At 50.3% G+C, this 19549-nt stretch overlaps 1 protein-coding gene across 7 annotated transcripts in view; it reads right to left on the minus strand.

Moving 5' to 3' along the window:
* Positions 1-19549, minus strand: part of TBC1D1 (TBC1 domain family member 1) — a 227337-nt gene that overhangs the window by 15093 nt on the left and 192695 nt on the right. For 6 of the 7 annotated variants that reach the window (XM_070452043.1, XM_070452042.1, XM_070452045.1 and 3 more), the window contains 2 exons: positions 4421-4665; positions 3332-3491 (listed from right to left, as the gene is read on the minus strand). In XM_070452043.1, the coding sequence (XP_070308144.1) occupies positions 3332-3491; positions 4421-4665 (405 nt within the window). Of the gene's footprint in view, positions 1-3331; positions 3492-3539; positions 3682-4420; positions 4666-19549 lie in introns of those variants that run through there. The other variant, XM_070452046.1, reaches the window with a different exon arrangement.

The raw sequence follows: 19549 nt of genomic DNA on the forward strand, positions 1-19549 counted from the left end.
AGATGAAAAGAAGAAGCATCTCTCCCAGGAGGGCCCCTCTGCACCCAAAGAGGAAAAATACAGGAGGGGGTGGTTTCACATTATGTGACATCCAGACAGAAGGGCTGACGCCCAGAAGAGTGTGATGAGCTACCACGTGAAGGTTGAGCACGCTGTCCCTCCAAGGAGTCTGTACTTCATCAGAGGCAGGAGGTAAACTGCCAGTGTTAGCTACTCAGTCGTGTCCAACTCTTTGCGACCCCACGGACTGTAGCCCACCAGGCTCCTCTGTCCATGGGATTCTCCAGGCAAGAATACTGGAGTGGGTTGCCATGCCTTTCTCCAGGGGATCTTCCCAACCCAGGGATTGAACCCAGGTCTCCCCCATTGCCAGCAGATTCTTTACCAGCCTGAGCCACAACTATTAACCTATATGTGGGCTATGTTGACTGCAAACTGAGATTCCTTTACTTACATATAAAATGCTGAATAGTTAACAAAAGTTCACATGTTTTTAGGTTTATCCAGGCCTAAATGCCTATAATGAATTGGGCCTCAGAGCAAAAAAGCCTGCTGTGTTTGAAGCTATCCACAATCATGGAGCTAAGTCACCCATGCTAAATACAGAAATGGTTTTTCAAAAACCTGTCTTTTCTAGGAAACCTACTAATAAAATGGTTCATTTTTAAGTATTGGTAGAGGAAATAGTAACATCACAAGACAATGCTGCCCTAAGTCCCCACGTCCTGCCTATAATCTCAGGAGCCCTGTGCCCTTTAGCCAGAGGGACATGGGGTTGGCGGGATCCAGGAATCACAGACACTGGCATCGCTATGCATAATGTATGAGGAACTCCGAGACCAACCTCTGACTGCACGGTATGGAGAAGACGACCCTGCTCCTGCAGCTCCAGCTTTATCTGGGAAGTCATCAGGATGAGCTTCAGAGAGCTCTGAATGTTCTGCAAGCAGGGCTGTCACTTCCAAAGCAGCGCGCGTGCGTTTGTCAGTGCGTCTTACCCACTCACGCAGCCAGAGGAGAGAATGTTCCCACCCTGCAGCCCCCGAGCCCAGAACCCCGGGCAGCAGCCACCTCCAAGCCTGGGGCGGGGGGACACTCAGCACTGACCCTGCCAGCCCTGCCTGCCCAGCCGCCTCTGCAGAATTCCCTTCACAAACAGCGTAATTCAGGTTTGAGCTGTTTTCAAACCATCTGATAACACTCCCGCCTCCCCTTTTCAGTTTTCCCTCTTCTCCATTACCCTTTTGAAAAATACAGTAAAGAATCAGGAGAAAAAGTAATTAGACTAATGATTTTCTCCTCATTTCCAAGAGCAAGAAAAGGGAAAAAACACATGTTTGGCAAGAAAGACTGAAGTCTACAGCTAAATATCTTATAGTTCCTGTGACTTTTTTTTTTTGTAAACCAAGCAGACAATTGAGAACTTTTTTTAAAATTATGGTATAAAGCTTTCATGAAATCTCACTAATGATTTGTTTAACCAGGAAAAGAGTGTTTAGTACCAATTATTTTGGGGGCTTTTTTTTTTAGGAACAGAAAATAAAAATCAATCTGGGGAGGTAGTTATGCAAAATGAGGGGGGCAGTGAATATTTTAAGAACATAGACTTTACTCCTAGTAAAGTCAAACGGGAACGTCTTTAAAATTTCCTGTGGATAGAAGTAAATGATAATAAAAATCTAGTACTTTGGAAGGAAGAGGAGGACAGAAGACAACTCAATGTCCACTTGCATTAAAGAGCAAATTTTAGGACTTCTACGATCTGGATATGGGAATTCTCATGTGGCACAATGGTAACGAACCCATCTGCCAATGCAGGACATGAGTTTGATCCCTAGGTCAGGACAATCCCCTGGAGTAGGAAATGGCAAACCACTCCAGTGTTCTTGCCTGGGAAATTCCATGGACAGAGGAGCCTGGTGGGCCAGAGTCCACGCGGTCGCAAAGAGTCGGACACGACCGACCACACACAGAGGATCTGGATATACAAGTGGTCTGCTGAAAACTGCTAAAAGTGACACTTCCACTTGTGAACATTCTCTTTAACATGCTCTCTAATTCTAAAAAGAAATCTAAAACTATCCAAGAGCACAGATTTTGGGGTTTCCCTGGTAAGCTCCGTGGTAAAGAATCCACTTGCCAATGCGAGAGACATGGACGATCCCACAGGCCGCGGAGCAGTAAGCCTGTGGCTGCAACTGCTGAGCGCATGCTCTAGAGCCCAGGAACGGCAACTCCTAAAGCCCCACGCCCTAGAGCCTGCGCTCCACACGAGAAACCACAAGGAGAAGCCTGTGTCCTGCAGCCGGACAGGAGCCCCACTCACCCCGACCAGAGAAAAGCTTGCACAGCAATGAAGACACAGCACAACCAACAAACACATAAATAAAGTTAAAAAAAAAAAAAAAAAAAAAAACCACAGGTGTTTAAGTTATCAAGTGACTCAACACAAATGGTACGTAAAACCACTCGGTATGTGATGATGATCAACTTTTTAATAACCGCCTTCCCCACAATAAACAGATAAAAAGAATGGTCAGAGTCAGCACTTCATCCTGAAGCAGAGAAAGCCCACTGCACTGGAACTGATGGCTCACAGCACCTCGCTCAGCTGCGACCCCTGCCACAGCAAGGCAGACTGTTACATTTTTAAATTTCTATTTCTTTACGTTGAAGCATAATTGACAAGACAGTTTTGAGACTTTACAGGCGAACACTTATGCAACTTTGACAGAGGCAATCTTCTTGAAAAGTAAATTGAGAAAAGGGGAGATGGTTTGAAATGTGACCCACCTACCGTCAAGGGCAGAAAAGTGGGAAGCTGAGGTGGGGGCGTGAGTCAGTGATGCAGAGGGGCTTCCGAGAGCTGGACAGCAGAGGAAGCAAAGTGGAGCCAAGGGCAGAAGAGGAGAGGGGAGGAAGAGGAAGAGGAGGTGCAGAGTGGCCCAGAAGTCCCCGGCTGAGAAGTCTCAGGAGCTGTCAGTGAGCAAGCCCTGGGCCAGAGGGGCGGCGGAAGACAATTCAGGAGACATGTCTCTGGACCACTCGCCGGGCTCCTCGGTCTAGCCTTCAGGACATTTGCTCCAGCGAGAGCCTGGCAGGAGGAAAACGGACCTTATTCCCACCAGAAGGCATCGAGGGGTGGCCCTGATCATCAGAAGTCAAAGGGGTCCTGAAACTCACAAAAAACCTCCTCACTAAACGGAAAGGACAACATCCTGTTCCTGCAGCTGCAGGGCTGAAAATAAGAACCACCACCATGGAGAAAGCACACCCGGTTCCCATCGAACCTGAGAACCCAGGTTCTGCAAACAGCCTCGCACATACTCACCGAAGACTCTGGCGACGAAGCCCAGGGGGAACTGCGAGGCAAAGACGGTGAGGAACCAGGGCGCCGCGTAGAGGCTGGGGCCGACCTCACGCTCCTCCAGGTGGTCGTGGAGGTCCCTGTGGTGGTCGTGCAGCAGCCTGGAGAGCTGGTACATCTGGATCTGCAGGGACACACAGGGCCTCGGGGAGACGGCGGCCCCCAGCCCCACTCGGAGCAGACAGAGGGCCACCAGACGCCCGTGGCTCCCGCCACAGGGCTGGCGCTGGCCGGCACTCGGGGCAGGGCCCCTCCTGCCACCGCCTTTCTTTCTACTGTCCCCTTGCGCTCCTCGGCTGAGAGACGCTCCACATCTGTCTCACGAAAATGATCTGTAAGTTCTCTTACAGATACACCTTACTAGCAAAACTCAAAGCTGGGGGAGTTGGAGATAAAGAGCCAGCCTCTCGCAGAGAGTAAAGTGGGAGGCAAGCAGTCTGTAGCAGGATGCTACTGAACCTGTTGCCCTAGTAAGTTCCTGCTGAACGCCCCCCAACCCCTCAAGAGGCAGGACAAGTGTGACTTCTTCAGGTTTATAACACAGGCGAGTTACAGGAAGACGACAAGGGTTTATCTCAAGGTGGAGGAAATAACTTTTCCAACTGGGCTGGGCCCAGGGTGGCAGGGGCTCAGGGATGGGAGTGGGGGGTCCCTGGCAGAGGAAGCAGCAAATACACTGGGAGGTGGGAATCAGACTACCTGCAGGTGGATTCAAAGAGAAAAGGTCAAAGGGCCCTGGAGTCAGACAGGCCTGGGTTTACATCCCAGCTCTGCCACTGGCTACTGAGTGACCTGCTCAGATTATTCACTATGTAACTTCTCTGAGCCTGAGCTTTCCTGTCTGTAAGCTGGGATCAACACTGCCTTCCTGGGGGTGGAGGCGGTAAATGCACATTAACCACCTGGTGTCAGGCTAGCACAGAGTAAGTTCTCGGCAGCGACAGATGCTACAATGCTAACTGATGGTGGGAAATTTCCTTAGATACACTTGGAAAGGGATCACAAACATGTTTAACATTCAACTTTACCATAGGCGGAAGGAAGGCTGTCTACCTGTAAAATAATCATGTCCGGCCGATATTGCTTCCGCAGTCCCATATCAAACATCAGAAACTTGAGCATATTAAACGCCTCTTCTTCACCCATATGGAGCAGCAGGATGCCTGCTACAAAGCTGAGACCTTGGCAATAGCCCACTTCTTGGTCTAGAAGCGAGTAGGCCTTCAGGATGTTGTACAGTGACAGCTGCCCTGCTCCTAGCTGAGCCGAGTAGTATGGATGTGTTGGAAAGGTTCGCCCTGTAAAAACAAAATACGTTAGCTGTAATTTTTACAAAAGAAAGTCTATTGAACCAGAAATCCAATGTGCTTCAAGTTAAAGCAACAGATCTTTACAAGTGGGATCATGTCATAAATCAGCTCTGGAAACAAAGTCAGCTGGTTGTGCTTGGAAAAATTTTTGTTCTTTGCAATTAAAAAATCAGCAATTAATCATGCTTTCAAGTGAAAGAAATGAGAACCACCTTCAGGCCCGCGGATACTTGGATTTCAATCTATAACAGAAAGAAAACTGCATCCTCTCAACAGGCATCTGCTCTCCAGAGACCTGTGGTTCTCTATTGCTCCCCATGCCAGCACCATCGCCCTGCCCCACCACGCCCTCATCAGCTCTCCCCAGACCACTTGTTTCTCTGCAAGCGCTTCATGCCACTCACACATTTCTACACAGTAAGTCCCCTATATACAAACGAGTTCCATTTCGAGAGAGCGTGCATAAGTTCAATTTGTTTATAAGTCCAACAAAGTTAGTCTAGGTCCCCAACTAACACTATCAGCTGTACAGTGCTGTACTATAATAGGTGTATAAACTTTTCACAGAAATAATAAATAAAAAACCAAACATTTTTACTCTGACAGTGCAGTACCTTGAAAAGTACAGTATAAGAGCTGGCATACAAGGGCTGGCATTGAGTGAACAGGCAAGAAGAGTTACTGCCTGGAGGAGGGAGAGGAGGTGGGACATGGCAGAGCTAAAGGATCATCAGCAACAGGAGATGGAGGGCAAGCTGCAATTTCACTCATGGCTGATGTTAATGGCACAGGTTCTGGTTCCTTGGTTGAACCAGATCCACATCTCCATCTTTGAAAGTTCACAACTTGAAGCTTTGTATATGGGGGACTGACTGTACTTTTAAACCATAGGCAGTACTCTGACACACACTGGGGAGCAGCAGGCATTTTCTTTTATACAAAACAGTCGCCTCTCAAAAAGAGGTTAAAATAAAATGCTCTCAACATCCTGATTTTCACAAAAAGCTGGTACTCAGACAAAATGCAAAGATTTCTTTTGTTCAGGAGGCCTGGTGAGGTTGACACCTGTCAAATCCCACCTCCCCCTCCCATTCTGGAATGTGACTGATGGGAAAGTGTGTTTCCAGGGAGCAGAAAAGTGCCTGAAGAAAGAGATGCTCAGTTGGGGCCACGCATGGGCCCAGGTGAGAATTAATGGCCTCGTCAAAGGTAGAAGTGCACCAAAGCCACGAGGGAAACGTTCACCTTGATTACTCTGTCTCAGCAATGGGAGGAGGGGATACATTCCAGCGTTCTCCCCCAGCCCCGTGAGAAAGCATTTCATCAATCCAGACTGGTTTACTTGAACTTAATTTAAGTGAAAGCATTAGTCGCTCGGTCGTGTCCGACTCTGCAACCCCACGGACTGTAGCCCATCACGCTCCATGGGATTTCCCAGGCGAGAATGTGGTTATGAGGACAGCAACAGCCTTTTCTGATTTCCTGTCCTGTGCTCGTCTCTTTCCTGCTGCTCTACCTCTCCCCACAGCAAACCTTCCCCAAACATGCCCTGCACACATTACCCCACTGCTGGAAAGCCATCAGCAGGCCCCATGGGGCTGCACACGTCACCTCCTCGCCTGCTCCTCGCCTCACGCTCTGCTGCAGGGTTAACCTGGGAGCAGCCCTTCCCACCCAGGTTCCATGGAGTGGGAGCCCCGTGCATCTCTGCCCTGCCCCGCCCCGCCCACACCCGTCCCCAGCTCTGGGCCTCCAACAGGAAAGGGTGGCGGAACACACAGGAGTTGTGCGACACAGAGGAATGCCGGGAAAGCTTTCATTATATTTAAATTTGATCTGTCAGTGTTATATCATTTTTGCTCAGCAGTCGCCTTCTCATATTAGAGAAGGGCCCCCCCACACTTCCTGATCTTTAGTTATTAGCTCAACCAGCCAAATCTTTCCTGTCGCAGAGTCTCAGGGACCGGCCCTGATGTTCTTGATGAAGGAAAGCTGTCTGCACCAGCCTGAATGGGGCTCCTGTGTGTTCCTTGGAATTCTCAACTGTCATTTCCTGAGACAGCAAGACAGGCCCCGAGCCGCTCCCAGGTCCAGGGAGAGTCAGGCCTCCAGTTTCTGACTGAGAGAGGGATGACTGTCCAGTCGACATGAACGCAGCCTGTGTTTACACTAACTTGTATTTGGGGAGACAATGCCTTCCTGTATTTACTTAACACGGTAAATATTGATAGAAATTATCCATGTCAAAAATGCCCTTTGGGCTTCTCAGTCATGTTTAAGAGTGAAGGAATCCTGAGATCCAGAGCTTGGGAACTGCTCTAGATAAATACCACGGCTCACACACCCCTGGCCACACTCTAGGCAAAGGGAAGGGGCAGGCCCACGGGTGGAGAAACGGACCAGGGTACACGTTTGTGGATAATCACAACTACGGAACCCAGCACTGAGATCTGCAGCCTTCGGCCATAACAGAGAAGGTTCTCTGCTAACACTGGGAAGGAAAAAAACTCATCTTCTGAAGACCGTGCGTGTGGAGCTGGTCTACAGCAGGTGAGTCCCGGGCGGTGCACACACGGAACACGCTCAGCCCTCCACGTCCCGCCTGCTCACACTCAGGACACCCGCGAGGCTGCTCAGGCTGCACTGGCGTGCGCGAGTTGACCAGTTTCTTTCCTTTGATTTTCTTCACAAGGAGCCTGGAGACCTCTGCCTCTCTAGGGACGGGTACCGGCCAACCAGCGATCTTACTGCAGAGCTCGGATTCCTCACGCGCGGAAAAGGGTAACCTTACAACCACGTGGGCACCAAGGCTCCCTCCTGGCTGAGAACGGTGATGCTGAGGTCTTCTCAAGGTGCTGCATTTAACTCGGAGCAGAATGTGAGTTATGACTGGAGGGAAAATGCCCTTTGAGTGATGCCTCACAATTTTAATATAAAAACCAAAAAAAAAACAAAAAACTCAGTCATCAGTTGTCCAGCGTCTGCTTCCCCACTGGAACACAGGCTCCTGGACTGAGGGGATGCACCATGTGTGCTTGAGAAGCATCTGTGGCTCCCCACCGAAAGCATGGGTGGGCGGGGGATGAAGAAGGCAGAGCTCTCCTGTACACAGACTACTTTTGGAAACAGTTGTCCGAGTCCAGTGTCTGACCGAGCTGGAACTGGCTCCCGCAGGCCTGTATCTCTGCTCAACCCCATGCTCAATGACAGCAAACTGGTAGCTCAGATTAGCCAAAGTGAACATTCACACCAAGGAAATCTATAAATGTTGACATCAGGGCTTCTTTTGAGGGGCCTGGGGGAGCTGGTTGTTGCCAGCACACCCCTGACTGGCTGGAAGGGTATAGGGAGACGTTAGACCACTGAGAGAGCAAGTGAAGTCTCCCCATTTTATTCCTTTATCATCTATATTTAGTTACACCGTTTTGAGGTTAAACAGGATATTTAGAATGATCAAATAAATATGAAACCACAATATGCTCTGGCTATCAGAGGCTATGGCAGACCATTTGGAATAAGGCATGTGGCTTTGTGTGTATGTGTATAGCTCTTGTTGCAAGAATTTACCAAGACTTGAGTTGTGATTGTTCAACCAAACTGTCTAAGGCAAAGTCCCCAAGTAGACAGGAAGGTGTGTGATGTAAAAAGCTTGCCGCAGGACAAATCCTAGGTACTTTCCTGTCCTTTGCCATGAACGTTTCTTAGTTTTTTGCACGGGACTTAAACCCAAAGATGAAACAGAAAGCTGTGCTCACACCAGCATCCCTCTGTGGGTCACGAACAGCCCTGTGTACTCCTCAAAGCACACAGCAAGGCTCCCGGCAGCAAGGCCCAGCAGGGAGAGGAGGGAAGCCCTTCCCTGTCCTTCTGTGGTAGGACATCTTCAATACTCTCAGCTGATCCTTCATCTCAGAGGTCTGTCTCCTCACCTTGAAGGGTTTGAGTCATTTCCTAGGCAGGTTGATAAGAAGTCTGGGGGTCCCCAAGGAGAGAGGGGTCTGGAATTCTCAAGGAGAAAGAAAGGACAAACTTTTTTTTCCCTCTACACTCAGCATTATATAACAAAAATGCATCCTGCCTGAGGACAATCTCTGGATTGAACCTTCTGGCTAATTCTGTTATCTTGAAATGTAAAGTATGGGAGTAGGTCTAGTGAAGTCTTTACAACCTCTAGACATTCTTTGGATTCACTGGAGAGTATGTAACTCCACTGCTAACACTAGCAAGGGGGTACTCTTTCTACCCCCTTCTGATGTCTATGTCAGAAGCTTTCTCTATCTCCTTTATACTTTAATGAAACTTTATTACACAAAAGCTCTGAGCATTAAGCCTCGTCTCTGGCCCCAGATTGAATTCTTCTCCTCCAGAGGCCAAGAATCCCGGCGTCTTTGCGTGATTCAGCAACAACCTTTCAGGTTCTAAGAAACAAGTAGAAAATTCTCTCATGTAACACCTGGATTATAGCTCCTTTCCTTCTAGATACCAGGCAGGTTTTATATCTTAAATGTGTTAAGTAGAAGCACAAAATCAATGATAGCTGCCACGCTGGCTTCTTGACTCGAACAGATCTTTGAATACGTGCTTTGCCTCTCACTGAGGCTTGGACATGCCCAAACCCGCAGAAGGAGCACTGTTAAGACAGTCTCTGCAAGTCCATCAAAAAATGCTACCTGTGGTCACGGACAGACTCATCAGACCTCAGCAGGGTATGTAAAGCAAGCCACCACTTTACTGACGTACTGTAAAACAGAGATCAAAACGACAAGTGACCGATGTGGGGCAACCAGGAGCGGTCTCTAATCGGGAAACTGCTCTAACCTGGAGCACTGCTCTCTGATTCAGCGGTGTCCCTCCATTTCTGGACCTGGTCCAGCGTTGCTCTGGCCAAGCCGTTGGTCGTGGGGCAGGCTGGACTGCCTCCCTGGGGAACTGACGGCGGGATGCCTGGGAGAGCAGCAGCTGACAGGGTGGAGGGTGATGTGGAGCCTGAGGGGGGGGTCTCCAGCTTGCTGCTCCGTGTCCCCCACGGCCACGTGTGGCCACGACTAGACGGGAGGCAGAGCCAGAGGGCAGGTTGCTCGCAGTAGAGGTTGTCCACCCAGGATGGAGGCGAGAGAAAGGTTACGATTACCCGAAGGCAGCACACATGGCATGCAGCTGGAGCCAGGCCTAGAGGGTGGGGCCGACTCGAACAATGGGTCTCCCCCTGACCAGAGGAGCGGAGGGCTGTGCGGGTTTACAGTGGGCAGAGCCTAGACAGACAGAAGCCACACGGTGTCCTGGAGAGGACGCGATACAGAGACTGAGAAGAACAAGGTTCTAGAACTTTCTGCCAGTAAGTAGCAGCCTGTAACTTGGGCAAAGCACATCACCTCCCAAGTGGAAACTGTGTACACCTTCATACAGGGTTGTGTAAAGCTGAAATTCAACAAAGCTCGAGAATAAGGTTCACAAACTGCAAAACACTGCCCAACCATTCAATTGCTGTTCAGTTGCTCAGTCGCATTCATCTCTTTGTAACCCTGTTGGGGCCACTGGGAAGAGGGCAATAGAGATTAAACCCCCTCCTCACAGACGGGAAGCAAAGATTGGAGGTACAGGTCAGGTTGTCTCAGCTAGATTAACGATAGCGCCTGACCCTGCATGTTGTAATTGCTAATTCTTCCGCGCCTGCATGGTGTAAAACATTACTAACGTGTAACCAGTCATGCAGAGCAGGGGTGTATAAAATCGAATCCTCCGGAATCACCGGAGGGGTCCTTGTTGGGAACTCATTCCCCTTGGACCCACGGTATACTAAACTGTCCTCCACTGTCCTGAGTGTCTTCTGAGGAGTGTTTTGCGACTCTCGATTCTACAACATTTCTGGTGTGTTGGCCGGGAAGCCCTTGGAGAGACAGGCCCATGGAGCCTCCGCCTGTGACTCGCCGGGACGAGAGCCTTGGCAAGGGGAAGGTGTCTCCTCCCTCGGATCAGCTCTTGTCTTAGCGACTTGTGTTTCTAGGCAGACTTCACACGACTGCGGACGGCAGGAGGGAAGCGTGCAGGCAGGTCCCTCTGTAACAGTGGGAGAAGGGACCTGATCAAGCCCTTGGGGCTGGATGCGTCTCAGGTGGCTGTGTCTCCTAGGCTCACTGGAGAGTTTACCGAAATTAGTAAAACTCCGCTAACTGAATCTGTGCTGATTGTTTGTCAACACAAATTTTTATTTTCTGGTTTCCAAGGGACCGTCCCCTTCGCTACAACGCCCTTCTGTTCTCCTTAGGGAGTCAGGGACCTCCCGAACTGTTTAGGACCGGACTGGGAACTGTGGCTCTGGATGTACATCTGTCTGCACCAACCCGTGATAAGACAGATTTGGATTTTGCCAGGATCAGACTTGTGCGAGGAGGGGTACATAGAAGCCTTAATTGGCTGGATTTGGCTGGCTGCTGACAGAGAAACACGAGAGGTCCTATCACTGAAAGGCTTAGTAGGTAAGGCCCTTTTCACCCCGGTCACAGCCGAGGTAAAGTGGCAGTTGTCACGCTCCTCTGAGTGGAAACATCGGCAGTGGCTGGGGTACAAGACCCTGGCAAAGGAGCGATGAGACAGAAGTTGGACTTGCTGTAAGTGATGGAAGGAAAGTAAACGTAGGATGGGGCGCGGAGAATCCAAGCCAACCACTCTTGAATGCATGATTAAAAACTTCACAAAGGGCTTTGGAGGAGACTGTGGTATAAAGTTAACCCCAGACAAGCTTAGAACCTTCTGTGAGATAGACTAGCCATCCTTTGGGGCAGGACGGCTCTCAGAGGGAGCCCTAGTACTGGACAAAGTTCAGGCTGTGTACTCTGTGGTCACCGGACGGCCAAGCCACCCGATCAGTTCCTGTGTACTGACTCATGGCTACTAACTGCACAAAAACCACCCCCTTGGGCCCAGGAAAAGGAGAAAGCAAGATTTTTCTCGCGCAGGCAGAACCCAAGCAAGAAAAGTTAAAGGAAATACTATGATCAGGAAGAGGAGGAACTCCCACCTCCCCCTCCATACTGGGGAACACAAAGGGGACCCCCAGAACAAGAGGAAGGGACAAGAGAGGAGGAGGACTGTCCTCCTCTGCCTCCCCCAGTGGAAAAGGTTTCTCTCCCTCCTACCGTGCCAACATTACACCCACCCCTCTCCAGCTCAGAAGAGGGAGAAAGGGATAGCCAAGTTCGGAGGCGGCTGAGGTCTACAAAGGAGCCTTGGAGAGAGGTGCTGCAAACGCCTCTGAGGGAGGTCCAGGTGGCACCGCAGGTGGGGCCGGATGGACACACCCACCCAGCCCCACTGCCCTTTACCATCAGCCGTTCTCTACCACGGGTCTCTTGAACTGGCAAAGGCATACCCCTCTCTATTCTGAGAAGCTGCAAGGTACGATTCATCTAATGGAGACTATTTTCAGGACCCACCAACCAGTGTGGGATGACACAGCCCAGCTTCTCCTCACCCTCTTCAGCATGGAAGAGAGACACTGAACCATCACAGAGGCACATAAGTGACTCCGAGAAAACGCACCAGAGGGCCAACTGGACCCTCCACTCCTGACACAAGACCAGACCGGGACTTCAACACTGACCAAGGTAAGCAATCCTTGTAATGGTATAAGACACCATTATACAAGGCCTCAAGAAGGGGGCTCGCAAGCCTACTAACATGGCCAAGACTAACACCGTGATCCAAAAGACAGATGAGACTCCCACAGGGTTTTATGAGAGACTGTGTGAGGCCGTTCGACAATACACCCCCTTTGACCCAGAGACCCCTAAAAACCAAAGGCCCATAAACGCCACCCTTGTGACCCAGTCGTATCCAGGCATTAGAAGGAAACTCCAAAAGATGGAGGGGTTCTTAGATCTTACCAGCACCCAAATGATAGAAATCACTGACAAGGTTTTTGTCAATCAGGATCAGGAAACTACAAAAGAGGCCGAGAAGAAACAAAAGGAGAGTGATAGGAGGTCCTGTCGAAAGACAGCACTCCTGGCAGCTGGGCTGGGCCGCCCAGATCTCAGTAAGCAGCCAGCTGCTACCAGCGGAAGGTGAGCGGACACTACGTCAGTCATCGGCTGGGGGAGCCCTGGAACCCCTAACAGGGCTGTTTCCTGAAGTCTGGGCAGAAAGTAGCCCCCACTGGACTAGCGGAAAACCACCATCCGGCAATAAGGGTTAAAGGTGAGGGCCCAGCCCACAAGGAGAAAACAATATTCTATACCGCTGGCTGCCCGGGAGGGAATCACGCTCCTCACTGACAGGCTGAAGGCAGCAGGAATACTGGTGGAGTGCTGATCACCACGGAACACCCCCGTCCTCCCAGTGAAGACGGATTGGGGAGAAGATTATTAGCTAGTCCAGCACTTGAGGTTAGTAAATGAGGCAACAGTGATCTTACACCCAAATGTCCCTAACCCCTATACTCTGCTAAGCCTAATGCCTCCTAATGCCCAGTATTTTACCTATTTGGATGCTTTCTTTTGTATAAGAGTGGCTCCGATTAGCCAAAGAATTTTTGCTTTCTAATGGGAAGACCCTGGGACGGGTCAGAAGACCCAGCTGACTTGGACTTGGCTGCCACAAGGATTTAAAATTCCCCTATATTTGGGGAAGCCCTGGCAATAGATCTCCTCTCCTTCCCATCAGATGCTACTAAGTGTCAGATCCTACAGTATGTAGATGACCTACTCCTGATGGCAGAGACTCATTCTCAATGCTGGGAAGGAACTAAGACTCCCTTGGGCCTGCTGGACCAGGCTGAATACCAAGTATCACAGAAAAAGGCCCAGATCTGCCAGCCTGAGGTAAAGTACCTGGGATTTGTTATAAAGGAAAGGAGGCGTACCTTGGGCTTAGAACGGAAACAGGTGATCAGACAAGCCAGCCTACTACCAAAATGCAAGTGAGAAAAATTTTGGAAGTCGTAGGGTTTTGCCAGATCTGGATATCTGGCTTTTCACAAATAGCTAATCAAGAACCTTATTGTGAAAGTCCCCAAATAAAGGTGCAACCACCCAGCAACTTATCTGCCGGTGAGCCAAGGCCCTCCCAAACATGACTGTGAAGAGAAGCTAGAGGAAGTCTTCTCAAGCCGACCAGACCTCAGAGATGTCAACCAGCTGAGACTTATAGCACAGATGGGACCAGCTACCTGGGACAGGGACACAGGAAAACTGAACATGCGGTAACCACAAAGGATACAGTAGTCAAGGCAGGTTGATTCCCCACACACTGGTCGGCTCAACGAGCAGAGCTTATATGAGCCCTAAAATTGGCTAAAAGAAAGAAGGTAAACACACATACTGACTCATGGTATGCCTTCACTACTTTACATGTGCGCAGAGCCATATAGAATGAAGGGGGGCTATTAACTGCAACTAGCAAGGAGATAAAAACTAAAGAGGAAATTCTGCTTCTGTTGGAAGCAGTGTGGGAATCCGCTGCAGGGGCAGTAATACACTGTAGAGGACACCTCAGGCAAGAGGGGACTGTCTGGCCGATCGAACGGCAAAGCAAGCAGCCGCCAGGACGGTGCAGCAACCAAGCTGACGGCGACACCTGTGGTGTCCAGCCTGCTACCGCCCAAGCGGCCCCAGTCTACGGCCAGGAAGAAACCACCTGTGCACAAACTGAGCAAGGAACGCCTAGGGGGACGGATGGTGGAAACCCTCAGACGGGAGGCCTTGCCACCCCTCTAGGCTGGCCTTTCAATTGGCTATGATTTCCATCAATCCATCCGTCTCGGAAAAACGACGATTTGCGAGATTTTAGACCGCTATTTTGTCATACCACGTCGAAAAGCCTTGTGTGCACATGTAAGCCTCCGATGCATAACCTGTGCCAAAAATAACCCGGCTCCCAAGGAGACCGTGCCTCCTGGAATACAATTAAAGGGGACCCCTCCATTTGAACATCTAGAAATGGACTTCACTGAGGTAAACCCATGCCGAGGATACAAATATTTGCTGGCAGTGGTATGTACTTTTACGAGATGGGTGGAAGCTTACCCCACCAAGACTGAGAAAGCAAAGGAAGTGGCCCGATGTGTGCTGAGAGACATCATTCTGAGGTTTGGGTTCCCTCTGAGTATAGGATCACATAATGGACCAGCATTTGTGGCTGAGGTACTCCAACTGGTTTGCAAAGAAACTCCATACGGAGTAGAAGCCACAAAGCTCAGGAATGGGTGAGAGAATGAACGGGACCATAAAGGTGACTTAGGCAAAATGGACGCAAGAAACTGGAGCCCCCTGGATGGACGTGCTGCCATTAGTGTTAATGAGGGTCATAATGACCCCCGGGTCACATGGATATCCATCTATGAGATAATATTCGGGAGGCCTCCCCCAGTTATTTGGCAAGTAAAGGGAAATTTATTACAAAAAGGAAGGATGGCGATGTCTCAGCACCTGGAACAGTTACGGAAGGTGATTCATGACATCACCTCCTATGTGCAGGAGAGAATTGCATTCTCTCTTGGCACTAATGTACACCCATACTCACCAAGAGATTCAGTATGGGTAAAGGCTTGGAAGCAGCAGACGCTCTCCTGTTCGGCATGACGACCCTCCCAGGACTACAAACTCAGGATAATGTGTTCCTGCCCTGGGCCCACTCGTGTGGGAACTTCTATACCACTTTTAACCATTGGCTTCGTGGGGCCATGCCTCCGCTGGTGACGGGTGGGCTTCCTTGGTGGGCGTCTCCCTTGCACACAGGGGACTTTAGCCCCTCCGGTCGTTCTTGAGACAACAACGAGAAACGTTTCCTCCTTTGGTAACTCACAACCTGTCGATTCTTTCTTGGTGTAGTCTGGACTCTTAACCAAATTAATCAAGGCCCTGAGGTGACATCTGAGGTAAAAGCTATGTCTAATGGTAATCCTCCTTTCTGGTCATCAGTATTTTCTTGGATCAAAGGCGATTGGTGGAAAAATCTTTTTGTGATTATTCTGTTAATCACTCTATTAATTTTAGGCCTTGAATTCTCCAACGTGTAACTCAGTGTGCGGCCTCTAGACTGACAGCTTTGCTAGCGCTACACTGTCCCTGTGCACAATAATGACCCATGACCGATGCCCATCCTTAGTTAAAGATTAGATGAGCATCAACAGGGGGAAATGTTGGGGCCACTGGGAAGAGGGCCAAGAGGGATTAGACCCCCTCCTCACAGATGGCGAACAGAAATTGGAGGTGAAGGTCAGGCTGTCTCAGATTAATGACAGTACCTGCACCTGCATGCTGTAAAACTGATTACTAACGTGTAACCAGTCACGCTGTGGCTTAAAACTCAACACTCAAAAACAAGGATACGGTCCCATCACTCCATGGCAAATAGACGGGGAAACAATGGAAACAATCAGAGACTTTATTTTGGGGAGCTCCAGAATCACTTTAGATGGTGACTGCAGACATGAAATTAAAAGACCCTTGCTCCTTGGAAGAAAAGCTATGATAGCATAGGTTGCTATGCTAGCATGGCATAGGTTGCTATGATAGCAACCTAGATAGCATATTAAAAAGCAGAGACATTACTTTGCCAATAAAGGTCCATGTAGTAAAAGCTATGGTTTTTCCAGTAGTCATGTATGGATGTGAGAGTTGGACTAAAAAGAGAGCTGAGTGCCAAAGAATTGATGCTTTTGAACTGTGGTGTTGGAGAAGACTCTTGAGAGTCCCTTGGACTGCAAGGAGATCCAACCAGTTCATCCTACAGGAAATCAGTCCTGAATATTCATTGGAAGGACTGATGCTGAAGCTGAAGCTGAAGCTTCTGGCCACCTGTTGTGAAGAACTGACTCCTTGGAAAAGACCCTGATGCTGGGAAAGATTGAAGGCGGGAGGAGAAGGGGACAACAGTGGATGAGATGGTTGGATGGCATCACCAACTCGATGGATGTGAGTTTGAGCAAGCTTCCAGAGTTGGTGATGGACAGGGAAGCCTGGCATGCTGCAGTCCATGGGGTTGCAAAGAGTAGGACACGACTGAGCAATTGAACTGAACCAGTCAAGTAGCAGGGGGTATAAAACCAAGTCCTCCAAAATCATCGAATCCTTGTTGGGAATTGATTCCCCTTGGACCCGCTGGTGTAATAAACTGTACTCCACTATCCTGAGTGTCTTCAAGAGGAGTGTTTTGCAAATCCGGATTCTACAACCCCATGGACTGCAGCACACCAGGCTTCCCTGTCCTTCACTGTCTCCTAGAGTTTGCTCAAACTCAAGTCCATTGAGTCGATGATGCCACCCAACCATCTCAATTTCTGTCACCATTCAACACAAAGTCTATTATTCTCACTCTTTAGAGGAAAAAAAATGTTGCAAAGGCTGATTCCAGTAACAGCTAATTTCAGGAAATAAAGCAAAAAGATAAGAAAACAAAAATCCTTGCAAACCCAAAATACTTCCAACCAACAAGCATTCTGTTTTCTTGGCCAGGATTACTTTTTAAGAAAAACTAAAACATGATTTGTTTTTGCTCTGCTGCTCCACACACCTTTCTTGGGCCTTGAATGAGCCACAGTGTAGACAAAATAAAAAGTGTAGACAAAACAACTGACTTGGCAAATACCACCTTGTGAGAAGTGAGGGGGAGCAATGGGCAGTCTGGAGGAACCTCCAGGCGCAGCCTCCCTGAACCCAGCAGAGCCAGAGCCGGCGGGCAGCGGGGCACCTGGGCCTCCACTGGGTCTGGGGCAACACTTTGCTTCTCCTGGTCTAAGGGAAGAGGGGAGGCTGGCCCTGGAGGAAGCCTGGAGAGACGCGCAGATATTACCGTTACCAGGGAAATGCACTGTTGGAAACAGCTTCTCTGGGGCCTTGGGGGTGTACTGAGTGGCATGCAAACTCGGGGTGGGCATGCAAACTCGGGGTGGGGCTGTGATGGGAAAGAAGTGGGGCGGAGAGACGAGGCCAGGCTGTCATCAGGAGGGGGGAGCGGGGGCGGGGTGCATCAAGTCTTCCGGGGTGCAAAGGGTGAGGGTGGGAGATGGGCAGGGAGGGAGAAGAGAGAACGTGAGAGTGAGAGTGCATCCTGGCCCTGCCCCGGAGTGAGGAAAGACTGATTCTGGCTGGCTTGTGCAGACCCCCTGCCAACTAGAGGAAAGGCAGCCACGGGCCCTGGGAAGGGAGGTGTCAAGGGGGGCCGTGCAAACACACTCCCGGGGGGAGAGCCCGGCCCTCATGTTGATCCAGCCTTTTCTCCCCTCTGCAGAAAAGTAACTGCGCGTCCACAGAACAAGGAGAAGGGTGTTCACTGAAAGGAACTAAGGGAAAAGAACATCCAAGAATCAGGCCAGCTCCTCCTCCCTTCCCGAGTGGGGGGGGTGGGGGAGGGAGCGGGGTGGAGACAGAGACGTCTGTCTGTACTCCCTCCTCCCTTTCAACCTCCTACCCCAAATTTATTTTTTTCTTCATTTCACATGATAGGAATATGATGTCATATTTTCTGTTACTCATCACATTAGCAAACACAGTTACTGCCAATTGACAGAACGGCTTCCTTGGGGTCAGTGGGCCAAATGGGCTCCTGCCCCAGGCCTTGCATGCGCAGTGTCCCCAAGCTACAATCACGGCCTGTCAGAGTCACCCTCCGCCCAGCTAGCGTGGGGCTCCTAGGAGCGTGTGGGGCTCCTGGGTAGAGGGCCTGAGGGATGCAGGGGCCCACTGCAGCACAGAGCCAGAGCGGGTTTAGGTCCTGGCAGGCAGCTGACCGTGCTCAACACTTGACCTCTCTGCGCCTTGGAGACTGTCCTCATTTCTCAGGACTCAGGGCCAATTTCCCAAGGCTGTGCTGAGGCTCACGGGAGACTGGGAGGCCGGCACCATGCCTCACAGTCAACATCTGGAGACTTAACTGAGCATCTACTATGCGACAGGCTCTGTTCGAGGAGTGGGGTACAATGGCCAGTGGCCCCAGTCCAGCCCACCGCGGCAGGCCTGCAGCCTGCTGGGGAGAAAGGCAGTAAGAAGGCCCTGCCAGCTGGCTGAGCGCAGAGCGGGGCTAGGAGCCTGCGGCCCCCGCGCTCCGCGGCGCACCAGCTCCGCCCCGTGGGGCAGGTCACCTCACCTCCGCGTTTCAGTGTCCCCGACTCCAAGCAAGGACAGGAGGAAGGACATGGCCCCGACCGCACTGTGAGGTCCGAAGGAAGCAGCTTAAGTAACTTCACCCAACATCCGGTCCACGGGAAAGTTAAGCACTGACTTTAATAATAATGTTAACTGTAATAACACTAAAGGTGATAAGTCTGCTGAGCAGAGTGTAGAAGGTAGGACGAAGGCAGAGGCACCTGACCCAGCCTGAAGGTGGGAGAAGAGGCTACCTCGGGGACAGAGCCGCAGAGACGACATTCAGACTTTGGCCTGAAGGGGAACGTTTATGAAGCCGACCCTGATGAACTGCAGTGCAGTTGGATAGAGAAACCTTGGTACTGCCCAGCTCGGTTCATGTCAAGTGGAGGGAAAGGTCCTGCCTCCCCCTGGCCGCTGTGCTGAGGAACCTCAGTGAGTTGGGCCTCGATGGGGCCCCTGACCCGGCCTGGGGAGTCCCAGGGTGACAGCACACAGAGTAAATGTTTCAGAAGCAGGACCACATGCTCTAGAAGCAGCTGGGCCTGGAGCCCTGCTGCCTGCGGGGATGGAGGCCCCAGGAGGAAGCAGAGGCAGGAAGGATGCACTGCCCAGCCGTCTCCTGGAAATACTTATAGTATAGTCATTGATTTGGTAAATACACGATCACACTTATTGTGACCACATCCTACCCTCTGAATGTTTATCTCAGAGTTAACTGGATGACCCTGTGAAGTGGGGCTCTCACAAACTGCTTTCTAGATTTTTTTTTCTAAATTTTTCTAATAAAT

This window comes from Odocoileus virginianus, chromosome 21 (genome assembly GCF_023699985.2).
Source record: "Odocoileus virginianus isolate 20LAN1187 ecotype Illinois chromosome 21, Ovbor_1.2, whole genome shotgun sequence".
Classification (NCBI taxonomy): domain Eukaryota; kingdom Metazoa; phylum Chordata; class Mammalia; order Artiodactyla; family Cervidae; genus Odocoileus; species Odocoileus virginianus.